Source organism: Oncorhynchus gorbuscha, linkage group LG10 (assembly GCF_021184085.1).
Source record: "Oncorhynchus gorbuscha isolate QuinsamMale2020 ecotype Even-year linkage group LG10, OgorEven_v1.0, whole genome shotgun sequence".
Lineage (NCBI taxonomy): Eukaryota > Metazoa > Chordata > Actinopteri > Salmoniformes > Salmonidae > Oncorhynchus > Oncorhynchus gorbuscha.
Window position 1 is genome coordinate 91,283,185 of NC_060182.1, and position 23,850 is coordinate 91,307,034.

Sequence of the window (23,850 nt, forward strand, 5' to 3'; positions counted from 1 at the left end):
GTTAATACCCACACCAGTCTCTACGTGTTAATTCCAACACCAGCCTACTTGTTAATCTCCACACCAGCCCACATGTTAACCTCCAACACCAGCCTACATGTTAATCCCAACACCAGCCTACTTGTTAATCTCCACACCAGCCCACATGTTAACCTCCAACACCAGCCTACATGTTAATCCCAACACCAGCCTACTTGTTAATCTCCACACCAGTCTCTACGTGTTAATACCCACACCAGTCTCTACGTGTTAATCCCAACACCAGCCTATTTGTTAATCTCCACACCAGCCCACATGTTAACCTCCAACACCAGCCTACATGTTAATCCCAACACCAGCCTACCTGTTAATCTCCACACCAGTCTCTACGTGTTAATACCCACACCAGTCTCTACGTGTTAATCCCAACACCAGCCTACTTGTTAATCTCCACACCAGCCCACATGTTAATCCCAACACCAGCCTACCTTTTAATCTCCACACCAGCCTACGTGTTAATACCCACACCAGTCTACGTGTTAATACCCACACCAGTCTACATGTTAATCTCCACACCAGCCTACATGTTAATCCCCACACCAGTCTCTACGTGTTAATCCCCACCCCAGTCTCTACGTGTTACTACCCACACCAGTCTACATGTTAACCTCCAACACCAGCCTACCTGTTAATCTCCACACCAGCCTACGTGTTAATACCCACACCAGTCTACATGTTAACCTCCAACACCAGCCTACATGTTAATCCCAACACCAGCCTACCTGTTAATCTCCACACCAGACTACGTGTTAATACCCACACCAGTCTACGTTAACCTCCAACACCAGCCTACATGTTAATCCCAACACCAGCCTACATGTTAATCCCAACACCAGCCTACGTGTTAATCCCCACACCAGCCTACATGTTAATCCCAACACCAGCCTACATGTTAATCCCCACACCAGCCTACGTGTTAATCCCAACACCAGCCTACATGTTAATCCCCACACCAGCCTACATGTTAATCCCAACACCAGCCTACATGTTAATCCCAACACCAGCCTACGTGTTAATCCCAACACCATCCTATGTGTAAATCCCAACACCAGCCTACGTGTTAATCCCAACACCAGCCTACATGTAAATCCCCACACCAGCCTACTTGTTAATCCCAACACCAGCCTACGTGTTAATCCCCACACCAGCCTACGTGTTAATCCCCACACCAGCCTACATGTTAATCCCCACACCAGCCTACGTGTTAATCCCCACACCAGCCTACATGTTAATCCCAACACCAGCCTACGTGTTAATCCCAACACCAGCCTACGTGTTAATCCCAACACCAGCCTATGTGTAAATCCCAACACCAGCCTACGTGTTAATACCCACACCAGTCTACATGTTAATCCCCACACCAGCCTACGTGTTAATACCCACACCAGTCTACATGTTAATCCCCACACCAGCCTACGTGTTAATACCCACCCCAGTCTCTACGTGTTAATCCCCACCCCAGTCTCTACGTGTTAATCCCCACCCCAGTCTCTACGTGTTAATCCCCACACCAGCCTACATGTTAATCCCAACACCAGCCTATGTGTTAATCCCCACACCAGCCTACGTGTTAATACACAAACCTGCCTACGTGTTAATCCCAACACCTGCCTACGTGTTAATCCCAACACCAGCCTACGTGTAAATCCCAACACCAGCCTACGTGTAAATCCCAACACCAGCCCACAAATGAATTCTCACACCAGCATAATTGATAATCCCCACATCAGTGTATGTGCTAATGCAGACACAAACACAAATTCACAGTCATAAAACACCACATACAAGCACGCATGCAAAACAAAGGCTTCCACTTACCTCTCTCGCAGGTACGTGACCAGTACCCCGTGCCGGTACAATCGCAGATAAACCGGTTCCATCCCTCCTTGCAGACACCTCTGTTCTTACACGGGTAGCTCTCACACTGTTTCCCCACCACCTTGTTGCACGACGGCTTGATGCCGGCCCCGTTCTGGGCCTCAGCGATCTGTCGGATGTCCTTGCTGCGCCCGTCGATGAAGAGGTCACGCACGCAGCCAACGTAGCCGTAGTTGAGCATGGCGGTCCACAGCTCAGTGGGCAGGATGAGATTGGTGCGGTCTGAGGGTAGACCACCTAGGTACATGTCGCCCTCCAGGTCCAGGATCTCACTCTCTCCGCTGGACATGAACGGAGTGCGCCGGCTGTTGACTGAGATGGTGCCTAGAGAGGGGAAAGTAATAAAGAGAGGGTTGCACTGTAATATAGAGAGGGATCAAATAAATCAAATCAAATCAAATCAAATTTTATTTGTCACATACACATGGTTAGCAGATGTTAATGCGAGTGTAGCGAAATGCTTGTGCTTCTAGTTCCGACAATGCAGTGATAACCAACAAGTAATCTAACTAACAATTCCAAAACTACTGTCTTATACACAGTGTAAGGGGATAAGGAACATGTACATAAGGATATATGAATGAGTGATGGTACAGAGCAGCATACAGTAGATGGTATCGAGTACAGTATATACATATGAGATGAGTGTGTAGACAAAGTAAACAAAGTGGCATAGTCTGTAATATAGAGAGGGTATCACAGTCGCTCACCTACCAGTGGTGGATTTATACAGCCTACCCCGGCTCACTGAGAACCCCGCTTACCTCCTCCGGAGCGATATTCTGGGGGAACCCGGAACCTGGCGGGGATTTCTTTCTCAGTGCTCCCTCATTTTTGAGCTGCAGCCATCTTCTTTCCCTTCAGATCGGTCGAAGATAGCGTATATTATTAAGCTAAAGTTGGGAAGGGCGTTCTCCTGGGCTAAGGCAGTTTGGGAGCAATAATCCATCATTTGTCATCATCTGGAAGATTTTATGGCAGAGGTGCGGAAGGTGTTCGGATCTCCGGTATCTGGGAGAGAAGCGGTCACGAAAAACTAGAATTCCCGTAGTGTGGGAGACTACGAGGTTGATTTTCACACATTGGATGCCGAGAGTGCCTGGAATCCAGAGGCCTTGTTCGATATATTCTTTCTCGGTCTATCAGAGGAGATAAAAGATGAGCTAGCAGCTCGGAAGTTACCGTGGGACCTTGATTACCTCATTGCCCTTACCATTAGGATTGATGGGCATTTACACTGGAGCCTACGCAACTGGACAAAGCTAGATTATTGCCTAGGGAACGTTCACGTAGGCTGAGCTCCAACTGTTGTCTGTATTGTGATGGTGCGGGGCAGCACCACAATACAGAGACCAGACTCATTAGTAGGTACGAGTACATTGATGAGAGACTGGGAATTCTGTGATTCCCATTACCCGTACTCACTTTTTTGTGATCCTGCTGTGGGGAGACCAGTCTAAGTCTATCTGGGCTCATTGACTCTGGGGTAGATAAGAGTTTTATGGACGCTACCCTGGTGTCAGAACTAGGTATCCGCACTCAACTCTTCTCCGTTCCCGTGCACGCTAGAGCATTGGACGGCTGCTCCTTCGAAAGAGTCACGCAAAGTTACAGTTCCCATTAACCTCTCTTGGGTAGGGGGCAGTAATTTCACCTCCGGATGAAAAGTGTGCCCAAAGTAAACTGCCTGTTACTCAGGCCGAGAAGCTAGAATATGCATAGAATTGGTAGATTTGGATAGAAAACATTCTCCAAAACTGTTAAAATAATGCCTGTGAGTATAATATAACTGATATGGCAGGCGAAAACCTTAGAAGAATCAATCCAGGAAGTGGAATTATGTGGCTGTTTTTCAACTCAATGCCTATAGAGATATTCCCCCTGTTGGGTTTAAGTAAAGCCTCTAGTTTTTACTGTTCCCACAGAGTACCAAGATCTTCTTGAGGTTTTCAATAAGGCTCCTGCTACCTCTCTTCCTCCCGAGACCAAGGCCATGGAGGAGTACATTGAGGACTCTCTGGCTACTGAGGACATTCGTAATTCTGCATCCCATGCCAGTGCAGGGTTTTTTCCTTTGTGAAAAAGAAGGCTAAGACCCTGCGTCCATGCATCGACTACTGGGGCCTCAATGACATCTCGATTAAGAATCGTTACCCCCTACCACTCATCTCCTCTGCTTTTGAACTTCTCCAGGGGACTACCATCTTTTCGATGTTGGACCTTCGGAATGCCTACCATCTTGTTCGGATACGCGAGGAGTGGAAGAGGACTTTCAACACTGCCAGTGCACACCATGAGTATCTGGTCATGCCGTTTGGGCTCACCAACACTCCGGTTGTTTTCCAGGCACTGGTCAATGATGTGCTCCGTGACATTTTGAATCGTTTTGTGTTTGTCTACCTCTACGACATCCTCGTCTTCTGCCGGTCTGCCCAAGAACACATTCTCCATGTCAGACAAGTCCTTCAGCGCCTCCTGGAGAACCAGTTTGGGAAAGCTGAGAAGTGCGAGTTTCACCATTCTATTTTCTCCTTTCTGGCATACCTCATCGCTGAAGGAAATGTCCAGAAGCATTCTGAAAAAGTGAGATTGGCCCCAACATCCAGAGTGCAATTGAAACTTTTCCTGGGGTTTGCAAATTTTTACCGCCACTTCATCCAGGGCTACAGCACTCTGCAAGGCTCTGTTATTCACCAGGTTCAACTTCACCATCTCCTACCGCCCAGGGTCTAAGAATGTGAAGCCAGACACTCTATCTCGCCTGTACATTTCCGATGCCACACCCTCTGACTCTGAGACTATCCTCCCTACCTCATGCCTTGCAGCTTCAGTTGACTGGATTATTGTGACACTGGTTCACAAGGCACACCTGTCCCAGCCGGAACCTGGAGGGGGCCCGGCTAACCGGATGTTTGTCCCTGACTCAGCCCGGTCTCAGGTCCTGGAATGGGCTCATTCCTCCAGGCTGACCTGTCATCCTGGCTCCCGTTCCTTCGACAATGTTTCTGGTGGCCCAATATGGTTCCTAATGCCTCTGCCTTCGCCGCCGCATGCACAGTATGTGCTCAGAATAAGACTCTGTGGCAAACTCGGTCTGGCCTCCTCCAGCCACTGCCTGTCTCTCATTTCCATATTTCCCTGGATGTTGTCACTGGGCTTCCGCCGTCTGATAGCAACACCGTCATCCTGGTTGTGGATCGTTTTTCAAAAGCCGCCCATTTTATTCCTCTACCAAAGCTACCCTCTGCCAAAGAAATGGCCCAGCTCATGGTGCAGCACATCTTCCGGATCCATGGACTGCCGGTGGACATCGTCTCCGACTGGGGTCCTCAGTTCTCGCCGCGGTTATGGAAGGCATTCTGGGACGTCGGCCAGCCTGTCCTCCGGAATTCATCCCCAGTCTAACAGCCAGTCGGAGCGAGCAGATCAAGATCTGGAAACAACACTATGGTGTCTCATCTCAACAAACTCCACTACCTGGAGCCCACAACAGGTCTGGGTGGAATATGCCCATAACACACTTCCCTGCTCGGCCACCTTTTCAGTGCTCCATGGGGTGTCAGCCCCCACTCAGACAATACGTTTTTCTGCCGTTGTCGGCGTACCTGTAAAAGAGCTTGGTTGGCACATCTCAAGACCCATTCCAGGTATCGTAGACAAGTTGACCGCCGATGGACTCCGGTTTCCCGCTATCGTATTGGGCAGAGGGTATGGCTGTCTACACGGGACCTGCCCCTCCGGGTGGAATCCCGCAAACTTTCCCCCATTTCATTGGTCCTTTCCTTGTCTCTAGCGTCCTTAGTCCCATTGCTGTTTGTTTTACGTTACCCTGTACCCTTCGTATACACCCTACTTTTAATGTGTCTAGGATTAAGCACATGTCTCACAGTCCTTTGTCTTCTGTTTCTGTTTCCTCCCGTGTCATCTAAGGCCATCCCGTGTAAACGGTGAGACACCTCCTGAGTGTTTGAACACGGGGCAGGGTTTTCCAGTACCTGGTTGATTGGGAGGGTTGTGGCCCGGAGGAGAGGCACTGGGTCCTCGCTAAAGACATCCTGGACCCGGAACTCATCGCCGACTTTCACCGCCGGCACCTCGATCAACCAGGGTGAGACCCTTACCTCAATCATTCGGACTAACCCTTACCTAAAATATAACATTTGGAGATAATGCATAAACTTAACCCTAATCTTATACATTCAGAGTTAGGTAAGGAGGTGGCAACAACAGGGTATTAGGTAAGGAGGGGTCAGCAGTAACAGGGGATTAGGTAAGGAGGGCGCAGAAACAGGGTATAAGGCAAAGAGGGGGCAGCAACAGGGTACTAGATAAGGAGGGGACAAAAACAGGGTATTAGGTATGGAGGGGTTAGCAACAACAGGGTGTTAGGTATGGAGGGGGCAGCGACAACAGGATATTAGGTAAGGAGGGGCAGCAACAAAGGGGTATTTGGTAAGGAGGGGGTAGCAACAACAGGATATTAGGTAAGAAGGGGCAGCAACAGGATAATAGGTAAGAGGTAAGGAGGGGCAGCAACAGGATAACAGGTAAGGAGGGGGCAGCAACAGGATAACAGGTAAGGAGAGGGCAGCAACAGGGTAATAGGTAAGGAGGGGCAGCAACAGGATAATATGTAAGAGGTAAGGAGGGGCAGCAACAGGATAACGGTTAAGGAGGGGGAAGCAACAGGGTAATAGGTAAGGAGGGGCAGCAACAGGATAACGGGTAAGAGGTAAGGAGGGGCAGCAACAGGATAAAAGGTAAGGAGGGGGCAGCAACAGGGTAATAGATAAGGAGGGGCAGAAACAGGATAATAGGTAAGAGGTAAGGAGGGGCAGCAACAGGATATTAGGTAAGGAGGGGCAGCAACAGGGTATTAGGTAAGAAGGGGCTGCAACAGGATAACAGGTAAGGAGAGGCAGCAACAGGATATTAGGTAAGGAGGGGCAGCAACAGGATATTAGGTAAGGAGGGTCAGCAACAGGGTATTAGGTAAGGAGGGGCAGCAACAGGGTATTAGGTAAGGAGGGGCAGCAACAGGATATTATGAAAGAGTTAAGCAGGGCAGAAACAGGGTATTAGGTAAGTGGTGGGAAGGGTCCCAAAAATGTCGATATACAGTGCATTTGTGAAGTATTCAGAACCATTTTCCACATTTTGTTACGTTAAAGCCTTATTCAAAATCCCTTTTCTTCTTCAACCTACACACAATACCCCATAATGACAAAGCAAAAATAGTTACACCTGTATTTGGGGAGTTTCTCCCATTCTCTGCAGATCCTCTCAAGCTCTCTCAGGTTGGATGGGGAGGATCGCTGCACATATACTCGTTCCGAAGCCACTCCTGCGTTGTCTTGGCTGTGTACTCAGGGTCGTTGTCCTTTTCGAAGGTGAACGTTCGCATGAATCGGAGGTCCTGAGCGCTCTGGAGCAGGTTTTCATCAAGGATCTCTCCTGACTAGACTCCCAGTCCCTGCCATTGAAAAACATCCTCACAGCATGATGCTGCCACCACCATGCTTGACTGTAGGGATGGTGCCAGGTTTCCTCCAGACATGACACTTGGCATTCAGGCCAAAGAGTAACATTTTGGTAACATCAGACCAGAGAATCTTGTTTCTCATGGTCAGAGTCCTTTAAGTGCCTCTTGGCAAACTCCAAATGGCCTGTCTTCCTTTTACTGAGGAGTGGCTTCTGTCTGGCCACTCTACCATAAAGGCCTGGTTGGTGGAGTGCTGCAGAGATGGTTGTCCTTCTGGAAGGTTCTCCCCTCTCCACAGAGGAACTCTAGAGCTCTGTCTGAGTAACTATCGCGTTCTTGCCCACCTCCCTGACCAAGGCCCTTCTCCCCCGATTACTCAATTTGGCCGGGCGCCTGGCGTCTTGGTGGTTCCAAACTTCTCCAATTGTAGGATGATGGAGGCCGTTGTGTTCTTGCGGACCTTCAATGCTGCAGACATTGTTTTATACCCTTCCCCAGATCTGTGCCTCGACACAATTCTGTCTCTGAGCTCTACGTGGGACCTTATATAGACAGGTGTGTGCCTTTCCAAATCATGTCCAATCAATTGAATGTACTACAGACGGACTCCAATCACGTTGTAGAATCATCTCAAGGATCATAAATGGAAAGCCACGAGAATGCTAGGTAATGGTAATGTCGCATGATTTTTGATTATTTTGTTTTAAGCCTTCTTCCAACCTTAAACACTCAGAATTTATGCCTAAATGGTTCATCTTTGAATTGTTTCTGTTTTAACTCTGTACCCCACATGGAATTAACCGTGTAACCACGCAGAATTAATATGTCAAAAATAAACCTTCACCAACAATACGTTCTTCCATAATTTCGAAGGGAAATTAAGAGATATTGTTGAGGTAAGACGACTCACCTGAACGCCTGTCCCTCTGCATGTCCACGTGGTACCAGGCTCCATCGTTGACCTTGTTCTGGGTGGCTTTGACCTTGATGGTCCCTGAGCCCATGTCCAACAGCAGGTACAGACTGCCATCCAGCAGTTCTACCGCAAAGAAGTCCACCTGGGGAAGATGGTCAAGGTGTTTGTTCATCATTGGGATACAACAGCCCCTGAGATATCTTTACAAAACAGGACCTATAAGCCCAATAAATCATTGAACTCAGCCTTTTTGTTTCTTCTCAACAGGGGTTTCATTTAAATTCCAATCAATTCAGAAAGTAAACAGAATTCCAACTCTAATTCCATATTGTCCTAATTGAAAAGCATTGAGGAGAATTGGAATTGGAAGTACATATACTTTCTGAATTGGTCTGAAATTGAAATGGAATTGATCCCAACCCTGCTCCTTACACTAGTGATAGATTTGACAGGTTTAGACACAGCTTTACACACACAGGCTGAGGTCAATACATGTATGTGTTGTTTGATTTAATCATCGTTCATCGTCTTACCTTGGTGTTCTTCTGGCTGCGTTGGGACTCCTTGCGCTCCTGAGGCTTGCCGTGGGTGAAGAGGATGAGTCCGTTGGGTTCCGAGGTCCTGAAGTCAAAGGACAAGGAACCCATTCTCTTGGTGTTCCACTTGGGCAGGCTGATGTAGGCCTCGGGGGTCTCGAAGGAGACAGGGTCCAGGGTGGCCACGTTCTCACACTTAAACATCACATCCCCCTGGATCTTCATCTTGGGGTCCACGATATGAGCCAGACGGGAGAGCTCCAGACGAATGTCGTTGTTCTTGTAGACCACCTGGGGGGAGAGATCGGTGGTGGGGAAAAATGTCATTTATGGTCATTTGTTTAGGTTATAGTAAAGTTAGACTCAATTCGGGACTCAATTCAGGACTCAATTCAGGACTCAATTCAGGACTCAATTCAGGACTCAATTCGGGACTCAATTCAGGACGCAATTCAGGACCACCTTCCGGAGACACCTGAAACCCCACCTCTTTAAGGAATACCTAGGATAGGATAAGTAATCCCTCTCACCCCCCCCCCTTTAAGATTTAGATGCACTATTGTAAAGTGACTGTTCCACTGGATGTCATAAGGTGAATGCACCAATTTGTAAGTCGCTCTGGATAAGAGCGTCTGCTAAATGACTTAAATGTAATGTAAAATGTAATTCAGGACTCAATTCAGGACTCAATTCGGGACTCACTTCGGGACTCAATTCGGGACTCAATTCAGGACTCAATTCAGGATGACGATCATTTTTGTTGGTAATGTCTGTTTTGCAGCAGTTAACATTTATGCATTTGTTGCCATATCAAACATATTGGCCAGTGTGAAGCTCCACTTTTTCACAAGGTTGGTGACGTAGTAAAGGCTAGATTAATTTCGAACGACGGAAGATCTGTTATAGCGCGATTTACACTTAAAGGTCATTTCCAAATGAGCCGACAACTGCAGCGATTATTTCTTTGTATTTTTCTTTTGTATTTTTTACGTCCTTTTACTCCCCAATTTTATGATGTCCAATTGTGATCCAATTACGGGAGAGGCGAAGCTCCTTAACATGTGCCTGCTTAACCCGGAAGCCAGCCGCACCAACGTGTCGGAGGAAACACAGTTAAATAACCGAAGTCAGCCTGCAGGCACCAGGCCCGCCACAATGAGTCGCTATAGGATGATGAGCCAAGCCAAACCCTCCCCTAACCCGGAAGACACTGGGCCAATTGTGCACCGCCCTATGGGAACTCGCGGTCATGGCCGGTTGTGACACAGCCTGGGAACGAACGATGCAGACTTAGACTGCTGCGCCACTCGGGAGCCCCCCCCCCCCCCTGCAGTGTTGACTTTGAATTCGATCTCAGCAACCATATCATTGCCTTTAAATGGCGCATAGCCTAAAATGGGCGATCGCATTGACTCTAGTATCTATATCAGAAACAAATACATAACAAAACACTCAAAGATAACGTTTGTTAATTCCAGATTTATGTAGTCTCTCCATAACACGGCAGGTAAAGTTCATATGGATCAGTCAGTCGGCTGTATTAATATATCTGTATTAAATACCAATAGACCAGGGCGCACAGAGAAACAATGGCTGTCTCTGACTGAGGTAATTGACTCTCAGTGGGCTGACAATCACATCTGGGTCTGCTCTCACTGATAACGATGCTAATGGCTCCACAAAATAATGGTAGACACACAAACAGGAGCGAGCACTTACACAAACACACACGCAGGAGCATGCGCACACACACACACACAGACATACACACAGGAACGTGCGCATACACACAACCACACAGATACGCAGGAGTGCACTCATCACACACAGTTATGGTGGCCCAGCTCTTTGTTTTAAAGGTTAGAGGGACAGAGTAGCTGCCTTTGGTTGCTTTGAGAGCCTTATGTAATGCTCCGGCCCTAGACCTGTCTGCCACACACAAACACACACACGGGCACAAACACACTCAAGAACACACACACTCACATCAACACACACACAGACACAAACACACACAAACACACACACACACACACACACACACACACACACACACACACACACACACACACACACACACACACACACACACACACACACACACACACACACACACACACACACACACACACACTCACACTCACGCATACTAACTCAAACAAACACACAATGTGTCCAGGCACCGCACATCCTTAAGAAATATTGAGCACCTCTTAGAGTTTCTTCGTAAACTAAAAAAACAACCTATTTGGGAATTACATCCATCAACCGGAGAGTTACACCCACCAGTGACAACAGTGACCCTATTTGGGCATCCAATACATCATCAGAGAATTTTACACCCACCAGTGACAACAGTAACAGTTCACTACAGCCAACCACTCCATTGTGTGAGTGAGTAAGTGTCCTTAGCAGTTCAAAACAAAGTCCCACTAAGTGGCTAATATTTTATCACAGCAGTCTTGATGCTGTCAATAACCCAGAGGACAGCCAGACATAGGGGAATGAATGTGTGTAAATTGAAATCTGCTCAAGTGGAAAATTGAAGTGTTTTTCTTTAATTCTCCGGGCAGAACAGAAGCCCCTCTCTCTTTCTTGGGTAGCCTATTACGAGCAGAGAACGAGCATGCATACACACCACTGCACGCACGCACGCGGCCACACACACACACACACACACACATACACACACACACACACACACACACACACACACACACACACACAAACATGAACAAATACACACACACATAGCCTCTTTCTCTCTGGGTGTGTGAGTAAGTACACAGCTGTCTGTGAGTAGATTGTGGTCTGTGTGAGATTATTGATAATCTGGCAAATTTGACAGTAAATCAACTCATCCCTCAGATGCCTGAGGGCCCTATGCACTGTGTGTGTGCCTATGTGTGTGTGTGTGCCTATGTGTGTGTGTGTGTCTATGTGTGTCTGTCTACAGTATGTGTGTGTGTGTGTGTGTGTGTGTGTGTGTGTGTGTGTGTGTGTGTGTGTGTGTGTGTGTGTGTGTGTGTGTGTGTGTGTGTGTGTGTGTGTGTGTGTGTGTGTACATGTGCGTGCATGTGCATGTGTGTGCACCACCATGCATGTGTGTGCGTGTGCGTGCGTGCGTGTGTGTGTGTGTGCATGTGTGTGCACCACCATGCATGTGTGTGCGTGTGCGTGCGTGCGTGCGTGTGTGTGTGCGTGTGTGTGTGTGCACCACCATGCATGTGTGTGCGTGTGTGCGTGCGTGCGTGCGTGCGTGCGTGCGTGTGTGTGTGTGTGTGTGTGTGTGTGTGTATACATGTGCGTGCATGTGCATGTGTGTGCACCACCATGCATGTGTGTGCGTGTGCGTGCGTGCGTGCGTGCGTGTGTGTGTGTGTGTGTGTGTGTGTGTGTGTGTGTATGAAATTCAATCAAACTTTATTTTCTCACATGCGCTAAATACAACAAGTGTAGACTTTACCGTGAAATGCTTTACTTACAAGCCCTTAACCAACAGTGTAGACTTTACCGTGAAATGCTTTACTTACAAGCCCTTAACCAACAGTGTAGACTTTACCGTGAAATGCTTTATTTACAAGCCCTTAACCAACAGTGCAGTTCAAGAAGTGTTAAGAAAATATTCACCAAGTAGACTAAAATAAAAAGTCATAATAAAAAGTAACACAATAATAATAATAATGAGGCATTATACAGGTATATACATTATACAGGGGGCGCTGGTACTGAGTCAGTGTGTGGGGGTACAGGTTAGTTGAGGTCATTTGTGCATGCTTCAGTGTTGCTTGCCGCGAAGATATCAAAGATGGTATTTAGTTTGTCTGGTGTGGTCGCGTCACTGGGCAGCTCACGTCTGGGTTTCCCTTTGTAGTCAGTAACAGTTTTCAAGCCCTGCCACATCCGACGAGCGTCCGTGTCGGTGTAAGATGTTACATTTTGTAATGTCCCGTTGGTAGGATAAACTTAATCGTAGGTCATAGATTTTATTTTCCAATGATTGCACGTTAGCAAGAAGAACGGGTGGCAGTGGGAGTTTATTCGCTTGCCTATGGGATTCTCAGAATGCTGCCCGATCTGTCTTTTCTTCACGCAAAAGGTGTGGATCTGGTCAAGTTCCAGTGCAAGCAGGATATCCTTCTCGTCAGACTCGTTAAAGGACAAAGTTTCTTCCAGTCCTCGGTGAGTAATCGCTGTTGTAATGTCCAGAAGGTATTGTCGGTCATAAGCCGACAATACCGATGGTAGCATCAACTTTATGTACACAATAACTTAAAAAAGAAGCTACACAAAAGGCAAAAAGAAATAACAAAATAGCACAATTGGTTGGGAGAATGTAAAATGTCAGCCATGTTCTTCATCGCCATCATGATCTGTGTGTGTGTGTGTGTGTGTGTGCGTGTGTGCGTGTGCGTGTGTAATGTTCTCAGCCTTTCCGGATGCAGAGGGTTTATCCCAGCGATCATAAATATGAGCAGAAGCTTTACCACAGTGAGATTAAAGTTTTACACTCTAAACATCCACACCACCAGGAAAACACACTGTATCCACATCCAGCTGCACTATCATCCTAATAATTAATAACATAACATGGGGATTATAAAACAAATGCTATGAAATTATTGGATATAATACGAAAAATAGAAAAAATGATGAAACTTTGTCCAGCTTTCCAAAGGGCTCTGGGTAGAACCTGGGCAATGTGCTCTGGTTCCCTCTATTACCTTTACAGTAAGACAGTGGGAGGCAGAGGGATGCACATGCATAGCAATATTAGGTTATGACTTATCTGTATATACACAGTAACATGACATTGCTTTACATTATACTGAACAAAAAATATAAACGCAACATGTCACAATTTCAAAAGATTTTACTGAGTTAAAGTTCATATAAGGAAATCAGTCAATTGAAATAAATAAATTGGGCCCTAATTTATGGATTTCACAAGACTGGGAATATAGATATGCATCTGTTTGTCACAGATATCTTTAAAAAATGGTAGGGGCGTGGATCAGAAAAGCAGTCAGTATCTGGTGTGACCATCATTTTCCTCATGTATTGTGACTCCTTCGAAATAGAGTTGATCAGGTGGTTGATTGTGGCCGGTGGAATGTTGTCTTCAATGGCAATGCGAAGTTGCTGAATATTGTCGGGAACTGGAACACGCTGTCGTACACAACAATCCAGAGCATCAGCAACATGCTCAACGGGTGACATCTGGTGAGTATGCAGACCATGGAAGAACTGGGACATTTGCTGCTTGTAGGAATTGTGTACAGATCCTTGGGACATGCTGAAATTAACATTCATTTTTCTGGCAACAGCTCTAATGGACATTCCTGTAGTCAGCATGCCAATTGCACGCTCCCTCAAAACTTGAGACATGCATGGCATTGTTTTTGTGTGACACAAACTGCACATTTCAGAGTGGTATTTTATTGGCCCCAGCACGAGGTGAACCTGTGTAATGATCATGCTGTTTAAACGGCTTCTTGATATGCCACACCTGTCAGGTGGATGGATTATCTTGGCAAAGGAGAAATGCTAACTAAGACGGATGTTAACAAATCCGTGCACTAAATTTGAGAGAAATAAGCTTTCTGTGCAAATGGAAAATGTTACCAACCAGCACCAGGACCATGGTCAGTTCTTCCACTCCTGTCACCAACCAGCACCAGGACCATGGTCAGTTCTTCCACTCCTGTCACCAACCAGCACCAGGACCGTGGTCAGTTCTTCCACTCCCGTCACCAACCAGCACCAGGACCATGGTCAGTTCTTCCACTCCTGTCACCAACCAGCACCAGGACCAACATCAGTTCTTCCACTCCTGTCAACAACCAGCGCCAGGACCATGGTCAGTTCTTCCACTCCTGTCAACAACCAGCGCCAGGACCATGGTCAGTTCTTCCACTCCTGTCAACAACCAGCGCCAGGACCATGGTCAGTTCTTCCACTCCTGTCAACAACCAGCGCCAGGACCATGGTCAGTTCTTCCACTCCTGTCAAGTTCTTCCACTCCTGTCAAACCAGCGCCAGGACCATGGTCAGTTCTTCCACTCCTGTCAACAACCAGCGCCAGGACCATGGTCAGTTCTTCCACTCCTGTCAACAACCAGCGCCAGGACCATGGTCAGTTCTTCCACTCCTGTCAACAACCAGCGCCAGGACCATGGTCAGTTCTTCCACTCCTGTCAACCAACCAGCGCCAGGACCAACGTCAGTTCTTCCACTCCTGTCACCAACCAGCGCCAGGACCAACATCAGTTCTTCCACTTCCACTGGCTAACTATAATACTTGTTGCCTTTGTCGCCTATTGGATATCTATTAAAGCCAGCAGGACGGGGCTGGAGAAATGCAACCACTCTCAAATTCATAGACAGAGCTATGGATGCAAGGAATGACCATCTATGATTACAAAACTATATTTTAAACAATGTCTTGAGGCTGTACAGTGTCTATTTACATATAGTTTAGGAATTTACAAGTTATATTCTCCAACAATATAATAAACAGTCAATTACTATGTTTTCATTCTGAATAAATAGTCGTTAGCTCTGGAGCTGCAAAAACCCAGTCGATTGCAAATGACTTCAGTGCCACAAATAATGAATTTAAAATGTATTTACTAGACTAAATAAATTGGAAGAGTAGATAGTTAAAACTTCTTCGGAATCGGTGACCCTTTCACGGGAAGTTTGAGATAATGTATGCTAATGCGATTTCGTAAGTAACAAGAACATTTCCCAGGACATAGAAATATCTGATATTTGCAGAAAGATTCTATTATTGTTAATCTAACTGAACTGTCCAATTTACAGTTGCTATTACTGTGAAGGAATACCATGCTATTTATTGTTTGAGGAGAGTGCATCATTTTGAACATGAACAGTTATTAATAAACAAATTAGCCACATTTGGGCAGTCTTGATTACACATTTTGAACAGAAATGCAATTGTTCATTGGATCAGTCTAAAATGTTGCACACACACACTGCTGCCATCTAGTGGCCAAAATCTAAATTGCACCTGGGCTGGAATAATACATTATGGCCTTTCTCTTGCATTTCAAAGATGGTACAAAAAAAACATGTTTTTTTCGTTATTAACTTTCACCAGATGTATTGTGTTATATTGTCCTACATTCCTTTCACATTTCCACAAACTTAAGTGTGTTTTCTTTCAAATGGTACCAAGAATATGCATATCCTTGCTTCAGGGCCCGAGCTACAGGCAGGTAGATTATGACAAAAAAACAAAAAGCTTGAGCGTGCATAATTATTCAAACCTCCCAAGTCAATACTTTGTAAGACCACCTTTTGCAGCAATTACAGCTGCAAGTCTCTTGGGGTATGTCTCTATAAGCTTGGCACATCTAGCCACTGGGATTTTTGCCCGTTCTTCAAGGCAGAACTGCTCCAGCTCCTTCAAGTTGGATGGGTTCCACTGGTACACAGCAACGGCCCTCTCACTACAACCTTGTTGTCACCCATGGCCCTCTCACTACAACCTTGTTGTGACCCACGGCCCTCTCACTACAACCTTGTTGTCGCCCACGGCCCTCTAACTACAACCTTGTTGTCGCCCACGGCCCTCTAACTACAACCTTGTTGTCGCCCACGGCCCTCTAACTACAACCTTGTTGTCGCCCACGGCCCTCTAACTATAACCTTGTTGTCGCCCACGGCCCTCTCACTACAACCTTGTTGTCGCCCACGGCCCTCTCACTACAACCTTGTTGTCACCCACGGCCCTCTCACTACAACCTTGTTGTCACCCACAGCGCTACAGGACAGCAAAACCCCCGTGCTGATTGGCCGATGATTATCCTTATTTGCGATATTATCACTGTTGTGTTTCGTTGTCATGTATCCGTGTTGTCACGTCGATCTGATGCATTTTTTATGATCTAAATCATTTTTCAACAAGTCTTTATGTAATTTCCAGACATCACAAGCCGCTAGACACTTAGAATTATCTGTGTGTGTGACACAAATTGATTAGTTTGCAATTTGGTCGCAGGGGCGACGTTGTCATCTGGACTGGTGGCGGATGTCAACGTAGAATGTCACCTAGCTAATTCCTGCCATGGCAGTAATGAGGCCTCAAACAGTGTCCTGTGAAGTTTCAACTTCCCTCTCTAATTCTTTTTGTTTGTGTCTGTCTGTCTGTCTGTCTGTCTGTCTGTCTGTCTGTCTGTCTGTCTGTCTGTCTGTCTGTCTGTCTGTCTGTCTGTCTGTCTGTCTGTCTGTCTGTCTGTCTGTCTGTCTGTCTGTCTGTCTGTCTGTCTGTCTGTCTGTCTGTCTGGGTAACTTCTCTGAACGTCAAATTCATTTCATCATAGAGAAATTAGTGAAAGACAATCTGTTCTTGCACATGTGAAACTGAGTGGTAGCATCATAGCCTACAGAACCTAGCTGTACCAGTACAGTAGCTACACAATCCCATTCCTCCAATTGCCTGCTGTTAGAAAGCTGAATAAATTACTAAAGTATATTCACCCAAGATAGACCAGAGCCTGTCGTTTCCAATGGGAACAAATGAATCCTAGTGGGCAGAGACAGGCATGAGCTAGTGAGATCCTATTGGCACGTTCTAGCATTTATTTGCTTACATTTCCCTATTCAATATCATGTATAACATACAGGAGAGAGAGAGAGAGAGAGAGAGAGAGAGAGAGAGAGAGAGAGAGAGAGAGAGAGAGAGAGAGAGAGAGAGAGAGAGAGAGAGAGAGAGAGAGAGAGAGAGAGAGAGAGAGAGAGAGAGAGAGAGACCCTCTAGGTTACAGAGAGCTGGTAGTCCCATCCACCAAACTACCAGGTGTGAAACTGGGAAGGGACTCAGGGGTTATGCTAATTTGGTATAGAGTAGACCTAACCCACTCCACTTCGCTAGAAATTCAAAAGGAAATGTCCTCCTGTGTACTACCTATATCACCTCACTAGAATCCCCATACTTTAATGAAGACAGCTTCTCCATCCTGGAGGGGTAAATCAATCATTTCCAGGCCCAGGGACATGTACTAGTCTGTGGTGACCTAAATGTCAGAACCGGACAAGAACCTGACACCCTCAGCACACAGGGGGACAAACACCTGCCTGCAGGTGACAGCATTCCCTCCCCCATATGCCCCCTAGGCACAACTATGACAACATAACCAACAAAAATGGGTCACGACTCCTGCAGCTCTGTCACACTCTGGGTATGTACATAGTCAATGGTAGGCTTAGAGGGGACTCCTATGGTAGGTACACCTATAGCTCATCTCTTGGCAGTAGTACTGTAGACTACTTTATCACTGACCTCAACCCAGAGTCTCTCAGAGCATTCACAGTCAGCCCACTGACACCCCTATCAGACCACAGCAAAATCACAGTCTACTTGAACAGAGAAATACTCAATCATGAGGCATCAAAGCCAATGGAACTGAATAATATTAAGACATGCTATAGATGGAAGGAATATAGTGTGGAAACCTACTGAAAAACAATTAGGCAACAACAAATTCAATCCCTTTTAGACATTTTCCTGGTTAAAACGTTCCACTGTAATACTGAAAGTGAAAACTTGGCACTAGAAAATCTTAACAGTATATTTGACCTCTCAGCTTCCCTATCAAATCTAAAAATCTCAAATAGAAAACCGAAGAAAATGAACAACAATGACAAATGGTTTGATGAAGAATGCAAAAATCTAAGAAAGAAATTGAGAAACCTGTCCAACCAAAAACATAGAGACCCGGAAAACCTGAGTCTACGCCTTCACTATGGTGAATCACTAAAACAATACGGAAATACACTAGGGAAAAAGAAGGAACAGCACGTCAGAAATCAGCTCAATGTAATTGAAGAATCCATAGACTCTAACCACTTCTGGGAAAATTGGAAAACACTAAACAAACAACAACACGAAGAATTATCCAAAATTATCCAAAATGGAGTTGTATGGGTAAACCACTTCTCCAATCTTTTTGGCTCTATAACAAAGAATAAAGAGCAAAAACATATACACTATCAAATACAAATCTTAGAATCAACTATTAAAGACTACCAGAACCCACTGGATTCTCCAATTACCTTGAATGAGCTACAGGACAAAATAAAGACCCTCCAACCCAAAAAGGCATGTGGTGTTAATGGTGTCCTTAATGAAATGATAAACTATACAGTCAACAAATTCCAATTGGCTATACTAAAACTCTTTAACATCATCCTTAGCTCTGGCATCTTCCCCAATATTTGGAATCAAGGGCTGATCACCCCAATCCACAAAAGTGGAGACAAATTTGACCCCAATAACTACCGTGGGATATTCGTCAACAGTAACCTTGGAAATATCCTCTGAATTATCATTAACAGCAGACTCATACATTTCCTCAATGAAAACAATGTACTGAGCAAATGTCAAATTGGCTTTTTACCAAATTACCGTACAACAGACCATGTATTCACCCTGCACACCCCAATTGACAACCAAACAAACCAAAACAAAGGCAAGGTCTTCTCATGCTTTGTTGATTTAAAAAAAAGCCTTCGACTCAATTTGGCATGATGGTCTGCCTTTCAAACTGATGGAAAGTGGTGTTGGGGGTAAAAAATATGACATTATAAAATTCATGTACACAAACAACAAGTGTGCAGTTAAAATGGGCAAAAAACACACACAGTTCTTCACACAGGGCCGTGGGGTGAGACAGAGATGCAGCTTAAGCCCCACTCTTGCACATTTTTTTTATTTTTTATTATTTTACCTTTATTTTACTAGGCAAGTCAGTTAAGAACAAATTCTTATTTTCAATGATGGCCTGGGAACAGTTTCAGGTTATGGCGCTATAGCACTCATTTTACTGCGGATATAGATACTTTTGTACCTGTTTCCTCCAGTATCTTCACAAGGTCCTTTGTTCTGGGATTGATTTGCACTTTTCACACCAAAGTATGTTCATCTTTAGGAGACAGAACGCGTCTCCTTCCAGAGCGGTATGATGGCTGCGTGGTCCCATGGTGTTTATACTTGCGTACTATTGTTTGTACAGATGAACGTGGTACCTTCAGGAGTTTGGAAATTGCTCCCAAGGATGAATCAGCCTTGTGTAGGTCTACAATTTTTTTCTGAGTTCTTGGCTGATTTCTTTTGACTTTCCTATGATGTCAAGCAACTGGGTTTAAGGTAGGCCTTGAAATACATCCACAGGTACACCTCCAATTGACTCAAATTATGTCAATTAGCTTTTCAGAAGCTTCTAATGCCATGACATCATTTCCTGGATTTGTCCAAGCTGTTTGAAGGCACAGTCAACTTAATGTATGTAAACTTCTGACCCACCGGAATTGTGATACAGTGAATTATTAGTGAAATAATCTGTCTGTAAACAATTGTTGGAACAATTACTTGTGTCATGCACAAGTAATTTTTTGGAGTGGTTGAAAACGAGTTTGAATGACTCCAACCTAAGTGTATGTAAACTTCCGAATTCAACAGTATATAATGGTTAACTATTAATATCAAACAAATCAGGTAAATATGTATTTTTCTATCACAGCTCTTAAGAGATGACAGGCTAATTGCACACTGCCGACAAAATGAGGTGGAAACTGACCCGCACTTCCTCACCTCCCGCCAACTGTATGACCATATTAGAGACACATATTTCCCTCAGATTACACAGATCCACAAAGATTTCGAAAACAAACCCAATTTTGACAAAGATGCCATATCTACTGGGTGAAATTCCACAGTGTGTCGTCACAGCAACAAGATGTGTGACCTGTTGCCACAAGAAAAAGGCAACCAGTGAAGAACAAACACCATTGTAAATACATGTTTGGTTAGTTATTTTCCCTTTTGTACTTTAACTATTTGCACGCCATTACAACACTGAATATAGATATAATATGACATTTGAAATGTCTTTGTGAGTGTAATGTTTACTGTTCATTTTATTGTTTATTTCACTGTTGTTTGTTATCTTATTCAGTTGCCTTATTTAACTAGGTAAATCAGTAAAGGAAAAATTCCTATTTACAATGACAGCCTTCCCCGGCCGACGCTGGGCAAATTGTGTGCCACCCTATGGTACTCCCAATCACAACCAGATGGATTCAAACCAGGGACTGTACTGACACCTCTTGCACTGAGATGCAGTGACTTAGACCTCTGCACCACAAGGGAGCCTGAAACATTGCTTTGGCAATGTTAACATATGTTTCACATGCCAATAAAGCCCTTGAATTGAATTGACTAACAGAGAGAGAGTCAGACAGACTGACGGACAGAGAGATAGAGAGAGAAAGAGAGTCAGACAGACTGACGGACAGAGAGATAGAGAGAGAAAGAGAGTCAGACAGACTGACGGACAGAGAGATAGAGAGAGAAAGAGAGTCAGACAGACTGACTGACTGACTGACTGACAGAGAGAGAGAGAGCTAGAGAGAGAAAGACAGACTTCAACACACTGTCTGTGTCAATGCGAAATGACACACCCAGGGTCCCCCAAACACACACACACACACACACACACACACACACACACACACACACACACACACACACACACACACACACACACACACACACACACACACACACACACACACACACACACACACACACACACACACACACACACACACACACACACACACCTAGACACCATATCGTGCCACATCGTCCATGGAGGCGACTCGAATCGCAAAGTGAACGTGTGTGTGTGTGTGTGTGTGTGTGTGTGTGTGTGTGTGTGTGTGTGTGTGTGTGTGTGTGTGTGGGGGGGGACCCTGGGTGACACACACATTAATCATCTACAGCTGTCTGCCTCATAAATCTCTGCTTGCCGGCCTTGCCCACCACTCTCCAGGAATTAATGGCCCCGGGCCGCTAAGCACAGGCCACAACCGACAAACACACACACGCACATCCCTGGCATGCTGTGTGTGTGTGTGTGTGTGTGTGTGTGTGTGTGTGTGTGTGTGTGTGTGTGTGTGTGTGTGTGTGTGTGTGTGTGTGTGTGTGTGTGTGTGTGTGTGTGTGTGTGTGTGTGTGTGTGTGTGTGTGTGTGTTTGAGGGCACACCACTCTCTCCTCTTCTGTCCTATCGTCTCTCCCTTCTGCTAAATATATCCCCCTCCTGGCTCCTGATTCTGCCTCTTTGACTCTACTCTTCTACCTTTCCACATCCTTTGACTCACACTGTTCCATTTCCTCCCGGTTGGCTCGCCCCTCCCCTCCTGCTGCTTGGCCGAGTGACTCGTTGCAAGTTTAATGAACAGGGCTGTGGGCAGCTGAGCGAAAATGGAGGAAAACTAAACTTCCGGAGGACCTATCGTCCTTTCACTCCCTCCTCTCTAACATCTCTTCCTCCTCATCCGTTGCTAAAGTCACATTCTATCACTTTACATTTCAAGCTTCTGCTCTAACCCTGAGTAACTATTTTTCCACCTTCTTCCTTAATCCTCCACCCCCTCCCTTGTACCTCTCTGCAGACAACTTTGTCAACCATTTCAACTGAGACTGCTCTTCTCTGTGTCACGGAGGCTCTATGCACTGCCAAAGCTGACTCTCTCTCCTCTGTTCTCATCCTCCTACTCCTCTATCTGCTGCCTTTAACATGGTGAACCATCAGATCCTCCTCTCCACCCTCTCGGGGCTGGTTGTCTCAGGCTCTGTCATGTTTTGTCATATATTGTCTTGTCATTATGCTTTCCCTTCTGTTCGTTTCCCCCTGCTGGTCTTATTAGGTTCGTTCCCTTTTTCTATCCCTCTCTCTCCCCCTCCCTCTCTCTCCTCTCTCTATTGTTCCGTTCCTGCTCCCAGCTGTTCCTCATTCCTCAGTTTTCGCCAAGTCGCTTTTGGGTCCTCATTCACCTGCATAACAGAAGGATCCGACCAAGAATGGACCCAGCGACTATGGATTCTCTCTACTCTACTCTCGAGTTCCAGGGAGCGATGCTCGGCAGACACGAGCAGGAATTGTCTGCTGCTCGGCATGCCGTTGAGACCCTGGCCGCTCAGGTCTCCGACCTCTCAGGACAGTATCAGAGTCTTCGTCTCGTGCCACCAGCTACTTCCGGGTCTTCAGAGCCTCCGGAACCTAGGGTTAATAACCCACCATGTTATTCTGGGCAGCCCACTGAGTGCCGCTCCTTTCTCACCCAGTGTGATATAGTGTTCTCTCTCCAACCCAACACATACTCAAGAGAGAGAGCTCGGATTGCCTACGTCATATCACTCCTTACTGGTCGGGCTCGGCAGTGGGGCACAGCTATCTGGGAGGCAAGCGCTGAGTGTACTAACGATTATCTGAACTTTAAAGAGGAGATGATAAGGGTTTTTGATCGTTCAGTTTTTGGGAAAGAAGCTTCCTGGTCCCTGTCTTCCCTATGTCAAGGTAATCGATCCATAACGGATTACTCTATAGAGTTTCGCACTCTTGCTGCCTCCAGTAACTGGAACGAGCCGGCGTTGCTCGCTCGTTTTCTGGAGGGACTCCACGCTAAGGTTAAGGATGAGATTCTCTCTCGGGAGGTTCCATCCAGCGTTGATTCTTTGATTGAACTCGCTATTCACATTGAACGACGGGTAGATCTTCATCACCGAGCTCATAGAAGAGAGCTCGCGTTAACTGTGTCTCCCCTCTCTCCGACACTACCATCTTTCCCCACTGACTCTGGCGTTGAGCCCATGCAGCTGGGGGGTATTCGCATTTCGACTAAGGAGAGGGAACGGAGAATCACCAACCGCCTCTGTCTCTATTGCGGTTCCTCTGGTCATTTTGTCATTTCATGTCCAGTTAAAGGTCAGAGCTCATCAGTAAGCGGAGGGCGACTGATAAGCGCTACTAGACGGTCCTCTCCGTCAAGTACCTGTACTACCTTACCGGTCCATCTACGCTGGACCGGATCGGCAGCTTCCTGCAGTGCATTAATAGACTCTGGGGCGGAGGGCTGTTTTATGGACGAAGCCTGGGCTCGGGAACATGACATTCCTCTCAGACAGTT

At 46.0% G+C, this 23,850-nt stretch overlaps 1 protein-coding gene across 3 annotated transcripts in view; it reads right to left on the reverse strand.

Moving 5' to 3' along the window:
• Positions 1 to 23,850, reverse strand: part of LOC124046732 (neurexin-3a-like) — a 707,599-nt gene that overhangs the window by 474,851 nt on the left and 208,898 nt on the right. For all 3 annotated transcript variants that reach the window (XM_046367446.1, XM_046367444.1, XM_046367445.1), the window contains 3 exons: positions 8,849 to 9,142; positions 8,310 to 8,457; positions 1,858 to 2,241 (listed from right to left, as the gene is read on the reverse strand). In XM_046367446.1, coding sequence (XP_046223402.1) covers positions 1,858 to 2,241; positions 8,310 to 8,457; positions 8,849 to 9,142 — 826 coding nt within the window. The remainder of the gene's footprint in view (positions 1 to 1,857; positions 2,242 to 8,309; positions 8,458 to 8,848; positions 9,143 to 23,850) is intronic.